The following is an 18,322-nucleotide window of genomic DNA, read 5'->3' as shown; positions in this document are numbered from 1 at the left end:
TTTGTTTAGCTGGGGATAAGGAAGAGGTATAAATAGTGGCTCTTTCCTCCAAGACACTAGGTAATCTCCTCTCTCCTTAGTCTCTTTCTCTGGAGAAATATTTGGGTGTGTGTATATATGTGCACGTATAAGATGAAAAGGCTGACTTGAAGTAGGGCTAGAGACATTTAACTTTAAAATGAATTTTCGATGGGTTAGAATATTACAAAAAAATCTTTCCTTGATTGGATGTCGGCCTCTTTACTGTGGGTCCCTAAGGTGTTCAGATGATTGCCATCTTTGGGTTCATTTAACTCGGCTCACTGGACAGATGTTGCTATGAAGCAGAAAACAGTGGCCTCTACTTTGTTATATGTCTTGTTCCCCTAGATTTCAAATGTACTAATATTCTTTAATATACACATTTTCCATTGGAAACTTTTGACCTGAGGGTCATTATTAGTCTGCCATTGTCTCCAGCGGAACCCTTTCCTTCACGATTAAGTTGATTAATCTCTTTGGTCTTATTTCATCCAGAATGTGAAATTCCTAATACTTAGATAGTGAAACGTGGGCCCTGAGGTGATTCAGCTTGCGAGAGTGTCACTGTATTAATACCAGTTTCTGCTAGTACCATCGTTCTAGTTGTTTATTTGTGTGCTCACCCTTTCTTTCTTGCTTTTCACCTTCAGCAGACCTACTCCAGTGAAGCCCATTGTGTTGAAGAGATTCTGAAGGTGAGTTTATTGTTACCATTTCTCACTTGAAGAAATATTTAAGTAGACAGGCCTATATCCATTCTCTGTGACTTTAATGAGCAGATGCCATTCCAAATCCCTTTAAACAGTTTCCCCCTCACACTTCCAAAAGCAAAATGAACCGGAAGAGTAACAAGGGGAGTCTTAGGATATTATTGAACTCTCTCACAGATTTTATTAATTTTATTAATTAAAATGAAGTCTACAAACTGTGAGCGTTTGGACCAGAGTTTTAAGACATTTCTGTCAAGTTTTTCTGATCGTCCATAGAGACTCAGGAGAGTTGCTCACCTCCCAGAGAGGAAGCGTCCTGTGTTGGTGTGGTGCAGGAGGCCCCAGGGCTTAGACAGTGCTTGGTTTGCCTCTCGGTGTTCTGTAGGTAACTCCCCGTGTGTGTAGCCTCATCTGCAATGAGACCGTGAATTTTTAGAGGGATAAACAGAAAAACAGTAGAAAGTTCTTTAGACCTACCTTAAAGGGTTATTTCTTGTTTGAAATCGTCCCATGAACATTTGTGCTCCTACAGATACATCATTGAATCCATTATTCGTTTGTTCAGTTTCTCTTGCACAAGGATGACAAATTCCTTCTACAATTCAGTTCCAAAAAAAAAAATTCTCATGAATCTAGCATGCTTTCTTTTTATCAGAGAAGAGTTATGTAAACTGTTATGTTTCCCATTTTGGCTTTAATTTCCAGGAAATCTAGAGCTAAATTTAATGCTCAAATACAGTAATTGTGATAACTGAGAGTTCTGTTTCTTTCTCATTCCTCCTCTATGAGTTTTAATTATCTTCCACATCAGTTTTAATGATATTCTTGCTTCATCTTTTACTATATTTCTGGGGTTGTTTTTTTGAAGTAGAGATATATGTGACACATGTACCTCCTAGTTTGTAACTCCACTGCTCACTTTTTTTCCTCAAAATAATTGCTTACCCAATTTTTTCCTTTAATTTTTTATGGTAAAGTATTAAGTAAGGTGGTGCTGAGGCCAGTAATTAAGTGTATTAGTTACCTTCTGACTTGTGAAATTTTTGACAAAAGTAGTTTCTAACCAGATGTTTGGAAAACAGTTCCATTATTTTTGTCTTACAATCTTTTCTCCTCTACTTTTGTGGTTAGGATTTTCTGAGAAAGAAATACCTCTAAGGAAACGTACTTTGTACTGCTAAAAATTGAGAATTTTTTGTCACCCAGCAAGTAAGATTCATAATAAAGAAGATATCTTGATCAGGCTTTTGTTTCATCTTCTCCCTCTGGTATTTCTGAAATTCTTTGGTGTGATGAGTCATAAAAATAACAAATGACTTAGTTATAAAATGTGCCCTTAGCGTTTTCTCTGAAATTGTGTGTGATTTGTTCTATAGTTACTTCAAAAGTAAATGCTACAATATAGATTAGTTGTCTTCCGCGTGTGTTGGATGCTTCTCTTAGGTTTTGATGTGAGTTAAATATACACCTGTGGCATCCTTTATCAGGGTTATGGTATTAGCATCAGACAAGCATTTTTAACTTGATAAACTCACCTGTCCTCCCCTGTCTCACCCAGCATCGCTTTGGTGAGTTCTTGCTTACCTGGAAATGCTTGAAAATAAATGGTTAATGTAAGCAACAGGTGAGTATTTTCATTTGGAAATCATAAACAGGGAAAGTAAATAGAAGGACGTCCTGGCCTGAAGAGGGCCTGGGCCTTTGCATAGTGGGGACCCAGAGTCTATCCCCTTCTCTTCTGTTTGTGGCCTCAGTTAAGTCGTGTGCTTGCTGGGCCTCAGTTTCCTCATCAGTAAAATGAGGACCCTCGGCTAGATGATGACCTCTAGGATCCATTCCAGCTCTTACTCTCTGATGCCGATCCAGATGCTTTCCTTTGCGTCATGGTTCTTGTTCTTACCTTGTACCAGCAATTTATGAAGATTGCCAGGAATCCTAACACAAATCTTTCTCATGGGCGTTAGAGGCAGTAAATAGTTCTCTAACGGAGAAAATCAATCACGGAAGATATTGTTTGGTTCTCTGGGGGAAATATGAAGGGTGGAAGTGTTTTAATGAAGGGGAAGTGGTGGCCTATAACTCCTACAGGCTGGTGGGGTAAGAAGATAGCAGACAGACACTGCTAGAAACCAGGAATCGATCACGCACAAGGGTCCAGATAGGACAACATGCCCTGAGTGGGTGTATGGAAGCAGCTCAGGTTTTCTACTTCAGTGGCATGGCCTTGACAGCCCCTTCGGGGAATTAGTGCAGTACTCGTAGACATTACTTGGGTGCAACATTCCAATGACACTGGTACATTGAGTGGTAGCACTAGTATTTATCTGTTCATTCATTCATTTACTCAACAATATCTATTAAGCCTCAGATACTTTTCTAGTCACTGGGGATGCAACATGAGTAAGAGTCCTTGCTCTTGTGGAGATTCTAGTAGGGGAGATAAAGATAAAATAAGACGTCAGATATTGATAGTGCTATGAGTCATATAGCAGGCGCGTGAATAGGGAACTGGGAAGAGGACAGAGTGCAAAAGCCTCAAGGCGGCAACAGGTTGGTGTGTTAGAGGAACAGTGGGTACTGGACACTGTATCTAGAGAAAAAAGAGCAAGGTGGAGAGCGGAGTGAAGACAGCAGCTGCAGCACCTAGAAGGCCAGGACTGAGGCAGGTGGCGAGTGATGTACTCCCTCACGTGCTAAGTTATTGTTAAGGTAGGGATCGAATTCATGGCCTTGCGATCTGGGCAGCCTCCTCTCCTTATGGCCCTAATCCTCCTAAGGCGTAAGTCCCTCTAGTAAGCTAGGCATTTAGGGAAGTATATAAATTCTTTCAGGCTGCTGGCAAACCACTTAGAGCCTGAAAGACTTTATGCACTTTCCAACGGCCGGTTTAATAGCTGGGACAGCCTTAGGCCTTGAGAGTACAATGGATGCTTTCGGGGAATAATTGGTGACTAAAAGTCAGAGATACCATTGGGATTCTACAGAGATTATTGGAAAACATAAGGGTGATACCCTCAAACACTTTTTCAATTAATTGTTACGTGTTTTCACATTCTAGCATTATAATGGTCCCATTCCTTAAAGTACAGTCAAATAAATAAAACAGCAGGGGCTTCTCTGTGGTGCAGGATTGAAATTCCTTAAAAACTGGACTTTTAATTAAAAGTTGTAGTGCTTTTAATTTATTACCTGCTTTCTATGCACCATGCACCCAAGCACTTTACATCAGTTGCCCTTAGAACACTGAGAAAGAAGTGGTCCTTCTCTACCTCTTGCTGAGAACTGAGGCTCAGGGTGTTCAGACAGCTTGTGCTGACGCTGCTAAGGTAGGATTTCAGTCTGGGTCTCTGGCTCCAGAGCTGTTATTACTCTTTCCATTATATTTTAGCACAGAATTCCTCTTTTGTACTGAACAAAGCAGTTGGCTTGTTGGTAGACAAGGGCCTGATTTCATATTGAACAAAAATTACTCAAGACAGCCAGCATCAGTTACTCTGTGACTATGCCAGGTCATTTATGTCTATCCTGGGGCTAGAGCAAGCCAGGGAGTGGCTGTGGGGAAAGGCGAGAAGGTGTGCACCGAGGTGGGAGTAGAAATACTTGCTGGAGCTCCATCCCTAGTTGTTGCAAAGATCAGACGGCATTTCTGTGCTAATAGAGATGCTGGTCAGCACTTTGAAAAGAGCAAAGTGTTATAGCACACGGTGTGTTACACAGGTCGGGTCCTACAGCGTGCAGGGGGTCGCCAGCTTGCTGGTAGAGAGTTGCCTGTCGATCTTTAAGACAGTTTTGTAGGCAGGTCTGACACGTGGGAACAGACTTCCTTCTCTTGGTCCAGGAAGACAAAGGAGCCCATACCGTGTGCCCTCAGCTGTCAGCTTCCTCAGGAACCCAGTCTAGTCATTTTGGACCTCAGTTTTCTCATCTGTAAAAGGAAGGGGTTGGAGTTAATGATCCCAATGTGATTTTAGCTCTTTAACAAAGTGTGTGCACGCGCGCACGTTTGCAATTCGACACCTTTCATCTGACACTGTTCTCCGCTAGTTTTGTAGCAAAGCAGAATATAATTCATGCATGTCCTTAGAAAAAAAAGAATTCATGTCAAGATAAATATATTAATTTGTAAGCTTTAGAGAGATCCTACCTTATGAAAATAGTGAATAGAAATTAAATTTCTGTTAATGGAAAAGGAAGGTAATGTTTTAAGGTCCTCTCCTCCAAAGAGTTGTTGTGCACTAATAGTGTGTATCAGGGAAGGGTCAAATCCATTAGAACTCTCCCAAGTGGAACAAGTGACTGAATTACTTGTTTGCTTAAGTCAAACAGGAAAGTTCTTCTTCCTTTGAACTTAAATAATTCCAGGAAATGCAGTAAATGAAGCTGAGGGAGAAGGAGAGCGTGGAGTGGAGGCTCAGTTTTCGGAGTTACATAACCTCTGTAACACCTATTACCGTTTACACGCTTGATAATATTCAGTGTTACGACCATTCCTGTTCCACATTCTTGTTTTCTTCTTCGGACTGATTTCTTTTCAGTTTTGTAAGTTGGAGATCTTCAGCTTTTGAACATAGCCCATTAAGTAGGAGTTTTTTAAAAAGTAAATGAAATAACTTCTAAGATTTCACTTTTCATTCCATTCTACATTGTTTAAAAAATTAACTTAAGTAGCAATAAATGTTTATAATTTACTTTTTCTTCCCTTTCCAAATCTCTTTCTAGGAAATGACCCATTCATGGCCGCCTCCTTTGACAGCAATACATACGCCCAGTACAGCCGAGCCCTCCAAATTTCCTTTTCCCACAAAGGTAATTCCTTACAAGTGTAGCAGGCACTGCATCCACACCAGTGAGAAGTCAGAAATATGGCTGGGAGCCAGAATAATCAAGTACTACTTGTTGAAATAATTGCAATTAATTTAGCTTCTAAAGTGCATCATAAGGCTTTCAAATGCTTTATTCTCCAAATTATGTAAGAACATCTTGCATAATTTGGAAGTTTTATAGCTTATGAAAGCATTCAGGCCTTTTAATAAATTCTCTCACTTGAGGGTCCTTACTTAGAGCTGGGAAAACAGAGGTACAGGGAAATTAAGTGAGGTAGGTTATCTGATTCCTAGTTCAGAATTTAGATATACACATACATACACATATCTTACACTTCTCATGCCTCCTAAAGTTTCTTAAGGTTTAATGTGATCATCTACATTAGTGCTGGTTTTAATAACAAGCGAATCAACTACTGACTTGCATGTTTCTGTTGAAGTATTTGTGAAGAATGTATTAAAAACACTGCCTTTTCTTTTTTTTTTTTTGGTTATACTTTTGGATAACCTTTAGAATATAAAAATATTGCCTTTGGATCTATGTTTAGTCTAGCCTGGTGTATGTATGCACATTGTGTTATAGTTATTTCTTTCCATGATACTGTTTTCAAAAGAGGTTGTATCTACCCAAACCAAAATTTGCCATGTTAGATACTTTACATATTTTCTAATGATAGTCGTTGTTGTTTTTTTAAGATTTTATTTTTCCTTCTTCTCCCTAAAGCCCCCCGGTACGTAGTTGTATATTCTTAGCTGTGGGTCCTTCTGGTTGTGGCACGTGGGACGCCGCCTCAGCGTGACCAGATAAGTGGTGCTGGGTCTCTGCCCAGGATCCGAACGGGTGAAATGCTGGGCCGCCAAAGCAGAGTGTGGGAAATTAACCACTAGGCCATGGTGCCGGCCCCTTGATAGTTGTTTTTTTTTTTTAAAGGTGACTCATTATTACTGGTTTTAAAGTAAAAACATTATACTTTGTTAAAAAACAAAACAAAACAAAAAACTTTTCTCAACACCAAAGGAAAAATTAACTCTACGAAAGAACAGAAACCATAAAACATACTTTATGAGAAAATTAGATTTAACAGTGTCCATCAGATTTAGCAGTGATGCAACCTTAGACTTGTAAACCTTAGCATTTTAATAACAAGAGATTTTTATGTTTCTTTCTAGGATTCTCAGCACATTAGTTCTGCAACCCAAAACCAAAGTAAGTAAGTATGTGGAACTGATTATTGCACTGGACAACAAAGCATGGTTTTTACTGTTTTCATATAAAAAACATTAATGAAAAATGCCCCAGCAGAGATGAGGGCTTCCTGTGTTGCCTGAAGAAGAAGGGATGACAAACGCAAAGCTGCTCTTCAGGTGGAATTTCAGATTGTGGCAAAGAGTTAGTGAAGACAACTTAGTAAAGTACTTAACAAATGCGACCTAGTGTATTACCTGACACCTCAGAAATATCTTAATTGTGATTCTCAAAGCATTGTAACTCGGGAATCGTATTTAAGAATAGGTTGGGGTATTTTGTGTAGTTCTTGTATTTTTTAACAAAAGTAAGAAATTTTTATAAGGAATAGAGCATACAGCTTCTTCAGTCCTTCTGTATGTATTTGCCATGTAATTCTCTTTTGGTCCCTTTTCATGGATTGTAAATATTTGAGGATTCAGAGGGAAACAGAAGAAGGCTAACTGGATCCAGCTTTTTCTTTTCATCAGTAACTCCTCCGCGGGCCGGCCCGGTGGCGCAGCAGTTAAGTGCGCACGTTCCGCTTTGGTGGCCCGGGCTTTGCTGGTTCATATCCCAGGTGCAGACCTACACACTGCTTGTCAAGCCATGCTGTGGCAGGCGTCCCACATATAAAGTAGAGGAAGATGGGCACGGATGTTAGCTCAGGGCCAGTCTTCTTCAGCAGAAAGAGGAGGATTGCCAGCAGATGTTAGCTCAGAGCTAATCTTCCTCAAAGAAAATAAATTAATTAAGAAAACCCTTGGCTCAATAAATTCTTGGTGTCCCAACTACATGCAAGTCATTGTAAGCCTTACAAAAATGACTAGGGTATTTGCAATCGTTTAGTTCATCAATACATGGTGAGTGCCAAAGTTATGCAATGTTAGTCTTCACAGGGTAGGAAGACCAAAGTAGGGTGTATGGTGTGCATGTGTGCGCGTGTGTGTGTGTGTGTGATGGCAAAAGGTTGCTCATAGATATTCCCTGGAGGTGACTCTTCCTTCAGATCTCCCCACCTTGTTCTTTTCCCCTCACTTATATTTTTCCCTTGGTTATTCTATTGTTTAAAGTGCAAGGATTTGAAGAGAGTGAAAAATATGAGAAAAGCCAGAAACAGAGTATCCTTCTAGAGCAGGGGAGGGCACACTACAGTCTGAGAGTCAAACCTGTTCTGCAGCTAGTTTTGTAAAGAAGGTTTTATTAGGACACAGCCATGCCCATTCATTTATTATTACACTGCAAGGTATAGTATGCAAAGCCTAGAATATTTACTAACTGACCTTTACAGTAAAAGTTTGCCATCTCCTGCTCTAGAGATACTGAATAATAGCTTGCAAAGAACTCGTAACTAAATTTCTCCCAAATGTAGGGAAATAAACCTGGCCATCTTGCCCCACAGTATTGTATAAGTAGCAAGGTAAAATTAACAGAAATTGATGGCTTCTTGGAGAGATTGGGAAATCCTTTTGTTCTCAGCATCTTGGCACCCTATCTGAAGACACATAACAAGTGGAGTGACACAAGACTGCAGGTGGATCACCAGCTCAGCTGTGGACAGGGCTGCTGTGTGCCCATTTACTGCCTGCTCACCCCCCACTCCCCCATTTACTTGGGCTGCCAGTCATGCAGATCATATGCCTTCCACTGTGTTACTCACGGTTTGCCTGATTGCTAACTCCTCATTCAGAAAGACTCTTTAATCCTTTAAACTGTTAGATTTCCCTTTAGCAAAATAGAGTCGAAGATGAAGTGGTAAGCACTTTCTTGGCCAAGGATGGGTGGCTGTCTTGGCCTGTGGAATAGTGTGGACCAGTTCCTTCGGATGCTGGAAGGTCTCCTCTAGGTCTCGGCTCACCAGATGCTTACCCTGGAGTCTTTCATGCTGCTGCCGCTGTGTCTGTTGGTGTTCTGGGGAAGCTTGTGAGAATCTCTGTGAGAATATGGCTTTGTGGGGCCTGCTTGGACCCTAGTGGGGTCTAGCTTCATGTTGGATGAAGAGGGCAGTTAGAGCTTTCGGAAAAGTAGAGTTTCACATATGTTTCTCAAAGTGTGCCCAGCAAGAGAATTCAAATTTCTTGAAAAGTGATTTTAAGCTTTTCGAGTCTGTAGAGAATGAAGTATAAGGATTTTGCTTGTATGCCCCAGTGTTTATGTCCACATGTGCAAAAGCATGGCTGCCTAAGTTTAACCAGAGCCTTGCGGAGCTCAGGGCCTGTCAGGATGACTGTCTCGGGTCCCTGTGAGGGGCCAGAAGGGTGACCAGTCCCTCTAATGTGTAGTCCTGGCCCCAGCTGACTAGCCCGAAGGGGAAGCAATTGAAAATATCATGTAAGAGGTGCTGCCACCATGAGGATAAAGTGATTAATTACAGATCTTCGAGGGACCCCACATGCCATTCGTGGGGAATATCACTCCCCCTGTCTGACAGGCACCCATGTTTCCATTTCACTTCGAGTTCTGCTGTCAGTCCCTGTGACCTCATGCCATGACAGATTCAGCAGCCTCCCAACTGGTTCATCGCCTCCGGGTTATGCCAGGCAGCACCAGCAGGTTAATCTTTCTGAGGAATTGCTGTGTTGTGTCCCTGTTTAGACCTTTGGTGATATTCATTGCCCAAAAAATAAAGTCGTAACTTCCCACTCTGCCATTCAGAGCCCTCTACAGTCTGATTTCCACCTGTCTTCCATGCTGTCTACCACATCTCTGCACCCGAGCCTTACCCTTCCCAAACGTGCTATTTAAACTCCTCCTGCTTCTGTATCTTCGCTCACATTGTCTCTTCTGCGTAAAGGCCTTCCCTACCTCCTCTCCCTCCTGCCAGCAGTTATTCTGTCAAAATCTCACCCATCCTTTGTGACGCAATTCATTTTGTTCCTTTTCTAATTTGCTACCTTTAGTCATTACCAACACAGTGACCATTCTCCAGGTTCCTGGGACAGTTAATTTTGTAGGATTGATTTGCATACTTATCTCACACTGCCCAGGGTTGTAGATATTTGCACACCTGTCTCATGTCCCTCGGTCAACTGTAAGCTCATCGAGGACAGGGTCTGATGCCTTGAACATCCTGGTATCTACTAGGCAGTCTATAAACAGCTGTTGAGTAAATGAATGGGGGGGTGTTGAATAATGGAGGGTCAGGTGCCGCCCAAGGCCAGGGGCTGTAGAAAGGGCGCGCTCACACATCCCAGATAGGTGGACAGTCGAGCCGGGGGTAATAGCAGCCCTGTCCCGGTGCGTCCAGGGGAGCCCCACTGACCGACATCAAGGACGGGGCACGGGAAGAGTGTCTGTCTGTGAAGCGTTTGTCAGTTCTGAGCAGCCCTCTCTCTAGAGTCACACAAACGTTATTTTATAGTGGTGAGCTTATCCAAGTGCCGTGGAGCACTCTGGGTGACAGAGTGTAAGTTTACTCAGTGTTTAGATGAAATGGGGGGGCAGCAAAAAGGGAAATTTATAACAGTCTCATGAATATGTCATTGTGCTGCTCTGATCGTTTTTCCCTCCTCCACAGAACAATATGATACATCTTCAAAAACCCACACTAATTCTCAGCAGGGAACGTCGTAAGTAAAACGCTTTTGTTTATTAAAAGCTTATGTTATAACATTGTAATTTTCCATGTAAATCTAGTGCTCAGATTTTTCCCCTTGCTTTCAAGTAATGACGTTCATAAAATACTGTTGCACTGTGAAGGGAAGAAATGACCTACATTTATGTTTGGATTAAGTTCTCCTGTTGAGGGTTTCGGCACCATAGGAGAGTTTGCTAAAGGGTTTTCTCAAAAGAAAGGCATTCGAGCCATTATTTACATATTAACTGTGGAAAATAGAAGGTTTTAGCTTTATAAATTTTAGTCTTAAATAACTTTAGTTTTTGGAAACGAATTTTGGGGGATGTGCACAATTTAGGATTTTCTGCCACTTTTTTGGCCTAGTTTTACTTAATAATGAATGAGTCCTATTGCCCAGCTGTTCTTTATTAAGGCCAAGTCAGTCCAGATAGATTTTGGGTTTTTGGAACAGTTTAAACTACGTAATAAAGATTTTTAAATCAGCATTTTAACCCAATTTGTCATTTCTTGATGGTATTGAACTAATATTTCCTTTCATACAACTAGAAGTGGTTTTTAAGGGCTGAGTGAGGAGGCCTCTCTCTCCTCCAGTAACTAACTAGGTCCTACCGTGGAGTTGTTAGTCCCGGAGGACTTGGGGACGCCAGCTTGCTGCTGTTTTCTGGGCACGATATTCATCCCATGTGTCTGGAATGGGGCATTGCTGTGCACTGACTGTTTTGCAGACCGTGTAACTGAGGCAGAGAGGTTATTTTGTGTCGTCTCCACGACTGACTGTGGGGCTGGGTTCACTCTGCTTCCCACGGCAGCTCCTCCACGCAGTGAGCTTTCATTTCTCTGTGGCAAAATAACAAGAAAAAAGAACAGTGTCATGAGAGGTTTTTAAAAAGATAAGTTTATTATAGTTTGAAAGATGGACTTTTGTGTGTGCATAATAAAAGTCTGTGTCATTTGTGGGACTGGCAGATGGTGAATTTTTGCTTGTTTTTCTTTTCCTTTTTAGAAAAAAGTAAACCTTATGTCAGTGATCCCTTTTTCTTTTCTGCCTTTTTTTTCCTTTTCTCCCTTCTCTTTTTCTAAAAAACTTTGAGTGACTCCGGAATTCTGACAGTCTAGAGTCACTGACTTAGCTTACATTTAAGAAGGAGGAGGTTTGTTAAACCAGTTGATGGCTGATGGAGAATAGAAACGACAGATCCCAGGACCGCAGCTGGAATGCCTCTGTGGAAGCTCTGTAACTTCCCCAGGGTGTTACACCTTGTGCTCTTTGTAATGGGTGGTGATAAAGCCCTTCAGACCGAAAGGGCCCTGGCCGATGTCTTTGGGGGCAGCGAGGGAGGGGGAGTTGAAGAGCTTGCATCCCCCTTCCTAATAACCATAGAGGGAGGAGCTGTCTGAGGAGCAGAGTGGGCGGAGGTGGCTGTGTCCCTGGGCCTGTGGGTAGAGGAAGAAAGGCAACTGGGTCTGATTTAGGCCTGAGAGGTAGGTGTTGATAAGTGCAAAATGAAATGCGCCTCCAGGAAAAAGGAATCCCTTACATGGAGATTGGGTGAAAGCAGTGTCCCAGTTAATTTGTGAAGTGCAGTCATTGTTTCCAGTTTCATGTGGCACATCTCTTAGTGCTTGCGGGTCACTTTGCTCTGGTGTCAGCATTAGAGTTCTTTGACATGCAGTTAAACCATGTGAGTGGCATGCGGAGTGCCAGGGAGATAGCTAACACACTTTGAATCTCAGGGAAAAAAATTGTTAGTTACAGGGTCATTTGTAACTTTGGTTTTAAAAATCAATCTAGGTCTTAATGCTTTTTCTCTCAGAGCTACTAGTACTTGGGAATCCTTAGAAAAGTGGAGGAGCAGATATGAAAGGAAAAAAAGACGGGGCCTAAGCACTAGAGAATAAGCTTGTGGAGGGTCTGTGTTAACCCTTACGTCCGTCCAGAGTTAGGGCAGGGGGTGTTAGCCAGATGATGGAAGGATGTAGGTGTGAAAGAAACATGTGCTGAATCCATTACTTGTAATCTCTCTAGTTGAAGCTCTAGTTAGTTCTCAAATGACGAATTCCTTCTGCCAAGCTCTGCAGGCAAGCGAATAGCTAGGCTGTCAGTGCTATTTGCCCTTAAGTTTAGGGGAGGGCATGTTGGTTTAAGGGCTCCTGGCTTTGGAATCCTCTTCTTTTCCAAGGCTTAGATCTATTGAGTTCTTAGGGCCAAGTATAAAGTATTTCCTTTTTCTATCCAGTTATGATATCCTTTATATAATTGTGTACAGTTCCCTTTCCGTGCAGCCAGATAGTTCACTGGTATCAGGGCTTTCGTCAGCCACTCAAAAGGGGTAATGTGTTAATGTTTTAGAAACTGAAAAGTAGTTGATAGGTATCATTGTGGCTAACTTTCTCCCCTCCCACTCCCTACCCACAAATTGCCAAGTTTTTGCTGAAAGATGCCCTCCTTTATTTTTCTTGTTTTTGCCTCAGCAATTGTCAGTACCTATTTAGACTAAGAGTCAGAAATTAGCCATTATAGCACTTTGAAAAGTCGATTGCTTCTGTGGAAAATTTCTTTTGAAGTGAGGGAAATATCTGGACGGGAAGGCTGGGATTGGGATCGTCCCACAAGTGTGACGAGAAGGAATGGTGCACAGTTAATAAAGGCTGGGAAGAGTCTGATATGTTTTTAAATGAGCCTAAGTTTTCATCTTTTACTCCAGACAGTCTTGATTGTTAAATATCTTGTAAAGAAGTAAGGGAGACCCATTCTCTCAGTTTATTGTGGTTTAACATCATCACATCAGGACATGGGTCAGCTGAAACGTCCAAGAATTAAGTCTGAAGAAGTGGCTTACTTGTACCAGTTCACGTAAGTTATATTTAGCCTAAGAAGTTCACAGTTCTTCAGCTCTCCAGAAAACAAGGAGCAGGCATTTGTGCCGGCAGTCACACATTGGTGGGTCTGCATTAAACCTTCAGCATCACAGACTGTAAACGGAGATCTGATTCTTAATAATAATTCTCAGTACTCAATACCAGGTGTTCCTGGAAAAGGATGCACTTTATTTTCACTCCCAACTTATCTAATCAAGCGACTGAGAATCCAGGTTTATTGGTGTTCATAATTATTTTAGTAGCCTAGATATATTAGGAAGTAGTGTTGTTTTTTTTTTTTTGCAGGAGAAAAGATAGAGGTGTAAAATGAAAGAGAATAAGGAGTGTAGCTCTTTTTTTAAAGTGAGTTCGTGTTAACCATGCTATGGAGAAATGAGAATTTTTAAGACTGAATATTGAAGAATTTCTCTTAAGTGAAAGCGAACAGGAAGAATCAATCTGTGCAACTTTTTAAAAAATCTGCTTATTTCAGAATTATAGCCAGTAGGGCACATTAAACTATTATTTAGAAAATTTTGAACCTCCCAAATGTGGACTCAGCTCTTTTCCTCGTCTGCAGTGTGCTACGACTAGCTCATGGTAGAATTCTAGTCTCTTGGAGTAGTCAGTTTAGCTCTTGGACTTCTAGCTTTAGTAGACGGCGTTCTAGGATCTCACACAAGGTAATATTTGACCTAACATTGTATACAAGTTCATGCTGGAAACTTGGTAATGTTGAGGGGATATTCTGCTGAGACTATAAAATGAAGCGTATTTTAAATAATTATAAAAATACTGCAAAGGCGCTGGAGGATTGTCCTCTTCAAAGTACAGTCATGTGTTGCTTAACAATGGGGATATATTCTGAGAGATGCGTCATTAGGCGATTTTGTCGTTGTGCAAACATCATAGAGTGTACTTACACAAACCTAGATGGTATAGCCTACTACACACCTAGGCTATATGGTACTAATCTTATGGGACCGTCATTGTATATGCGGTCCATTGTTGACCAAAAATGTCGTTATGTGAAACATGACTGTATTCACCCTAGAGCTATACTTTCTCAAATGATATAGCCATGACTTGAACTACTTTGGGTGTACCCCTTTAGGATAATATATGCTACCACACATGGTCTTAGACTAAAGGTCAAATACAATGGACAAGAAGAATAGATTTATCAAGTGCCTATTTATAATAGGTAAGTGTTAAGTAATGAGTTTATGTTCTACAAAAGAAAAATCACTTTCATCATTCCTTAACATGCTTTTGACCCCAAGTATATAATATTCTCTGGGCTTGGCTCCAGGTGACTTGGAGATATTTCCAAAACTTGCCTCCATTCACCCGTTTAGTGCATAATTACTGAACACCTGCTGTGTGCCTGGTACTGCTTTAGGTACTTGGGGAAGCAGTGGCTAGTAAGACAAAATTCTTGTCTTCCACTTCTTGTAACTAAATGCAGGTGGCATGTAATAGGAGCTAGGTGATGTGATGGTGACAGGCTTGCAGGAGGAGCTTTTTGGGGGGTGGTGATACTTCTGGGAGGGAGGTCAGGAAAGGTCTCCCAGAGGAGGTGACATTTGATCTGGAGGCAGAGAGTGCTTGCCACCTTTAAAGGGGCTTGATTATGCTGCAGGCTCTGAAGGCTGTTGAAAACATCAGGGAGTAATTCTTATTGGAAGTGTCTGCTTTGAAGTAGTTCATTTGCATATGCAATACATGGTTCTAAGGGAACCCTTAAGGGTCCTTTTAAGTCTCACTTTTAATCATGACTGATTAAAATAAGTGACCCTAGACTAATTTAGACATGGATTAAAAGATCAAATAAGAGATGTTTTAATTTGCTAAGAATCTGTTAGCCTTATTAAACCAACAAGATGTGGCCTACTTCTACAAGAATTTACTCACTGGCACGCTCACTTGCTCTCCCCCTGCCCCCATAGGCTTCCTACCCCTTGAGAAAATATATATTTGAGTTGTGTCCCTCCTCTAGACTATAAGTGCGCAAGAGCAGGGATTTCTCTCTGCTTACTTGTATCCATAGAGTCTAGAGCAGAGCCTGGCATATAAAGTAGGCACTCAGAATAGATGGGGAAGGAAAAAGATTACACATAAGCGTGATTAAATACCTATAAGCAATATTTGATAGACATGATTTTCAGCAATTTTTCTAGATTTTGTTTCTAGTGTCCAATATGTCACTCTTGCACTAGTTATATATCTGTCATACGATTTAATCTTATTTCTTAACTTCAAATTTTCCCTCACTTATATACTCTTGTGGTTTTTCTCAAGTCTTTATTTGACCTCAAATATCTTCACTTCATCCGTGGAGTTGAAATAGTCTTTTCTGCCTCTGGCAACAATGTGTACCTTATCACCCGGAAGCTCGCTTACTACAGTAAATTATGTATTGAGTCACTTTCCCCTCTGCTGTGTTAGTCTGTGGTCTCCTGTAGACGGCCTCTTCGTGAATTTGAATTCATGCCAACTGCCTCACCATTTGGAGAGTTCCCCTTATGCAGTCGGCCCTCCGCATCCGCGGGTTCCATATCCTGGCATTCAGCCAACCAGGCACTGAAGGGCCTATGATGGTTGCATCTGTACTGAACCTGTACAGACTTCTTCTTTATTCCCTAAACAATACAGTATAGCAATTATTTACATAGTATTTACGTTGTATTAGGTGTCATGAGTAACCTAGAGATGATTTAAAGTATAGGGGAGGATGTGCATAGGGTATATGTGGATACTACACCATTTTATAGAAAGTACTTGAGCATCTGCAGATACTGAGGGGCGACTGTTTGTTGTGTCACAACTACTTACCGTCTGCTTTTTCATTTTCTCATTTGTTGCATGTGGAGCCCTCTTCAATGATTTGTAACCTCTCACCATCTCTTACAAAGGTTTTGCAGTCCTTATTTTTGCTCTTTATCAAAAAAGTAGTCAAAGCTGATTTAATTTAAATTTGGAGACTTATTTTTCTGTTTTGGAGCCCGACCTCTTTCTTTTTCCCTGCACCCCATCGCCTATTCTGCCCCCAAATCAGTGTTAAGTTTGTCAGATTGTGCAGGTTTACACATTCTCACATGCTCATTAGTGGTTTCTTAAAAGTATTCCTTTACTTGCCATTTTAAAGACACCTAATACCAGGGTTGTGACTTATTAATTGCAAATAATTACTGTGAGCTTGCCTCTACTTGCTTTTTCCCAAATAAAACATATGGCCTGATTGTAGGAAACATTAAGTCAAGATATCAGTGTATTTAAATAGTTTTGGGGTTCTGAATTGAGATGTTACAGGATATTGGCAGTGAAAGCTTTGGGCAAGCCCAGTTCAAAGGCATGGAAAAGGAATAAAGGCTTGTCTTGTGTGTCTTCACACAGTGACAATTGGACTCTGAGTCACTGAGGCGTGCCTGCCGGAACGTGTACTCGATCGGCTCTTTAAGCTTTGCAGGACAGCTGCCTGAAGAAAGCATTTCTACAAAGGGGTTTGAGGATTGTTTGTAACCTTTAAGTAAAAAGTTTGCCAACCAATAACGTAAAATGTGGTTAAACCTACATGGTAGTTCAAAGTGTTGCTTTACCTGAGCGTTTGGCTGCTTTTGAACAGTGCCAAGGTAGGCCATATGGTGCCATATGCTTTGAAATAACTCGTTTGCCTTGGCGTTTGGAAATGAAACGAGTTATTTGACCAGTTCACGAAGTATAGAAGGTTTAAAATTCATTTATTTTTATAAGGGAAAAATAGTATGTTCCATTTTATTCCAACAGGATAGTTATTATTTTCTTTTAAATCAAAGTCTGCGTCAGTGGATTCCGGAACATAGATTCCGTCAGTTAGGTTTTGTAACCATTGTGTGGGCAGAGCGAGGGCACTGTATCAGGTGGAATGGCTTTTGTGTCCCAGCTTCAGCACGCACCAGCTCCATGATCTTAGGCAAGTGAGGTGGTCGTGTTGAGCCCACTTCCTCCTCCTTGAAACGTGAGGGGATGATCCGAGGCAGCTTGCAGGGTTGTGAGCAAAGACAGTGCCTGTGAAATTCTGATCTCACAGTGGGCACAGCTCTGTGGTACTGTCACTGACTCAGCAAAAGAGTACTGTTCATTCAGCCAGCTTTTTAGGGTACCTGGCAAGTTCTTGATACAGAAGATAGGAAGGTGAAAATGACTTGATCCTGCCCCAGAACAGCTTACAGTTGACCTTGTCCTTTGGGCCTTATGTTCTCTTGACCTGGATTTTATTGGTGTGAATGAGGCTGGGTCTAAGAGATTGCCTTCTCTTTTAGTGGGTGCAGAGGTGCTCACCCAGATGTGCTGTAGTTAACTTTGCCCCTCTTCACCTTCAAGGACCCGTTCTTCCACATACAATACGTAGAGTGTAGCATAGTATGGTGTAGTAATGTGCTTGGCCTCAACTATAATTGTGGGACAAGTAGGGGATTTTAGCAGCTGATTCTTGTACAGTTTTTTCCCTTCTCTCTAAAAAAACCTTTACCTGTCGTCAGGTTACATTTTTCCCAACTATATAGATTCTTTTTTAATCACAGTGGCATTTGTGATTAATTTTCTATATAAGCAAAACTTAGTTATGGTTTTTAAGTAATTTTTTCTCTTAAGAGAGCTATAATACATGTTATCAAAAACTTCAGAAGATATCTTTCTTTCCCCCACTAATAGCATGCTGTTTTCTGTTGAGCTACCCATCTCTGCTGATAAAATGAACCATGGTTTCTGGAAGATTCTGTAGTTACTATTGGCTAGATTGGCAAACAGACAATACACTATGTCTGCTGGTTCTTATGTCACATAAAATATACCCATGAATTTTGATTAAATGAAATAACCATGTATGAGTCCCTAGGACATCCTACATAAGTGATAGATTTTGCTTGACCCTATTGGTGCATCTTTTCTTTTTGAGTGAGTGTTTCTTTGGAAATATCTTTAGTAATCTTCCTTCAGAGGTCACTGTCCCTCAATTCTTTAGGTCCTGAATAAGTTTTGTACTTATAGGCTTATTTTGTTATTGCTACCTAACTCTCTGAAGGGAAAATTTTCAGAATCTGGGACAGCGTTTTTAAGGTCCCTGTTT

General features: G+C 41.1%; 1 protein-coding gene across 8 annotated transcripts in view; it reads left to right on the top strand.

Annotated features, from left to right (window-relative positions):
* The window catches only part of AFF1 (ALF transcription elongation factor 1), a 174,381-nt gene that overhangs the window by 122,731 nt on the left and 33,328 nt on the right, over positions 1–18,322 (top strand). For 5 of the 8 annotated variants that reach the window (XM_044766291.2, XM_044766292.2, XM_044766294.2 and 2 more), the window contains 4 exons: positions 672–716; positions 5,451–5,537; positions 6,725–6,761; positions 10,297–10,348. In XM_044766291.2, coding sequence (XP_044622226.2) covers positions 672–716; positions 5,451–5,537; positions 6,725–6,761; positions 10,297–10,348 — 221 coding nt within the window. The remainder of the gene's footprint in view (positions 1–671; positions 717–5,450; positions 5,538–6,724; positions 6,762–10,296; positions 10,349–18,322) is intronic. The other 3 variants (XM_070505392.1, XM_044766288.2, XM_070505391.1) reach the window with 1 other exon arrangement.

The sequence above is a fragment of the Equus asinus genome, chromosome 3 (genome assembly GCF_041296235.1).
Source record: "Equus asinus isolate D_3611 breed Donkey chromosome 3, EquAss-T2T_v2, whole genome shotgun sequence".
Lineage (NCBI taxonomy): Eukaryota > Metazoa > Chordata > Mammalia > Perissodactyla > Equidae > Equus > Equus asinus.
The sequence above is the reverse complement of the archived record's forward strand: the minus strand, read 5'-3'. Positions and strand labels throughout refer to the sequence as shown.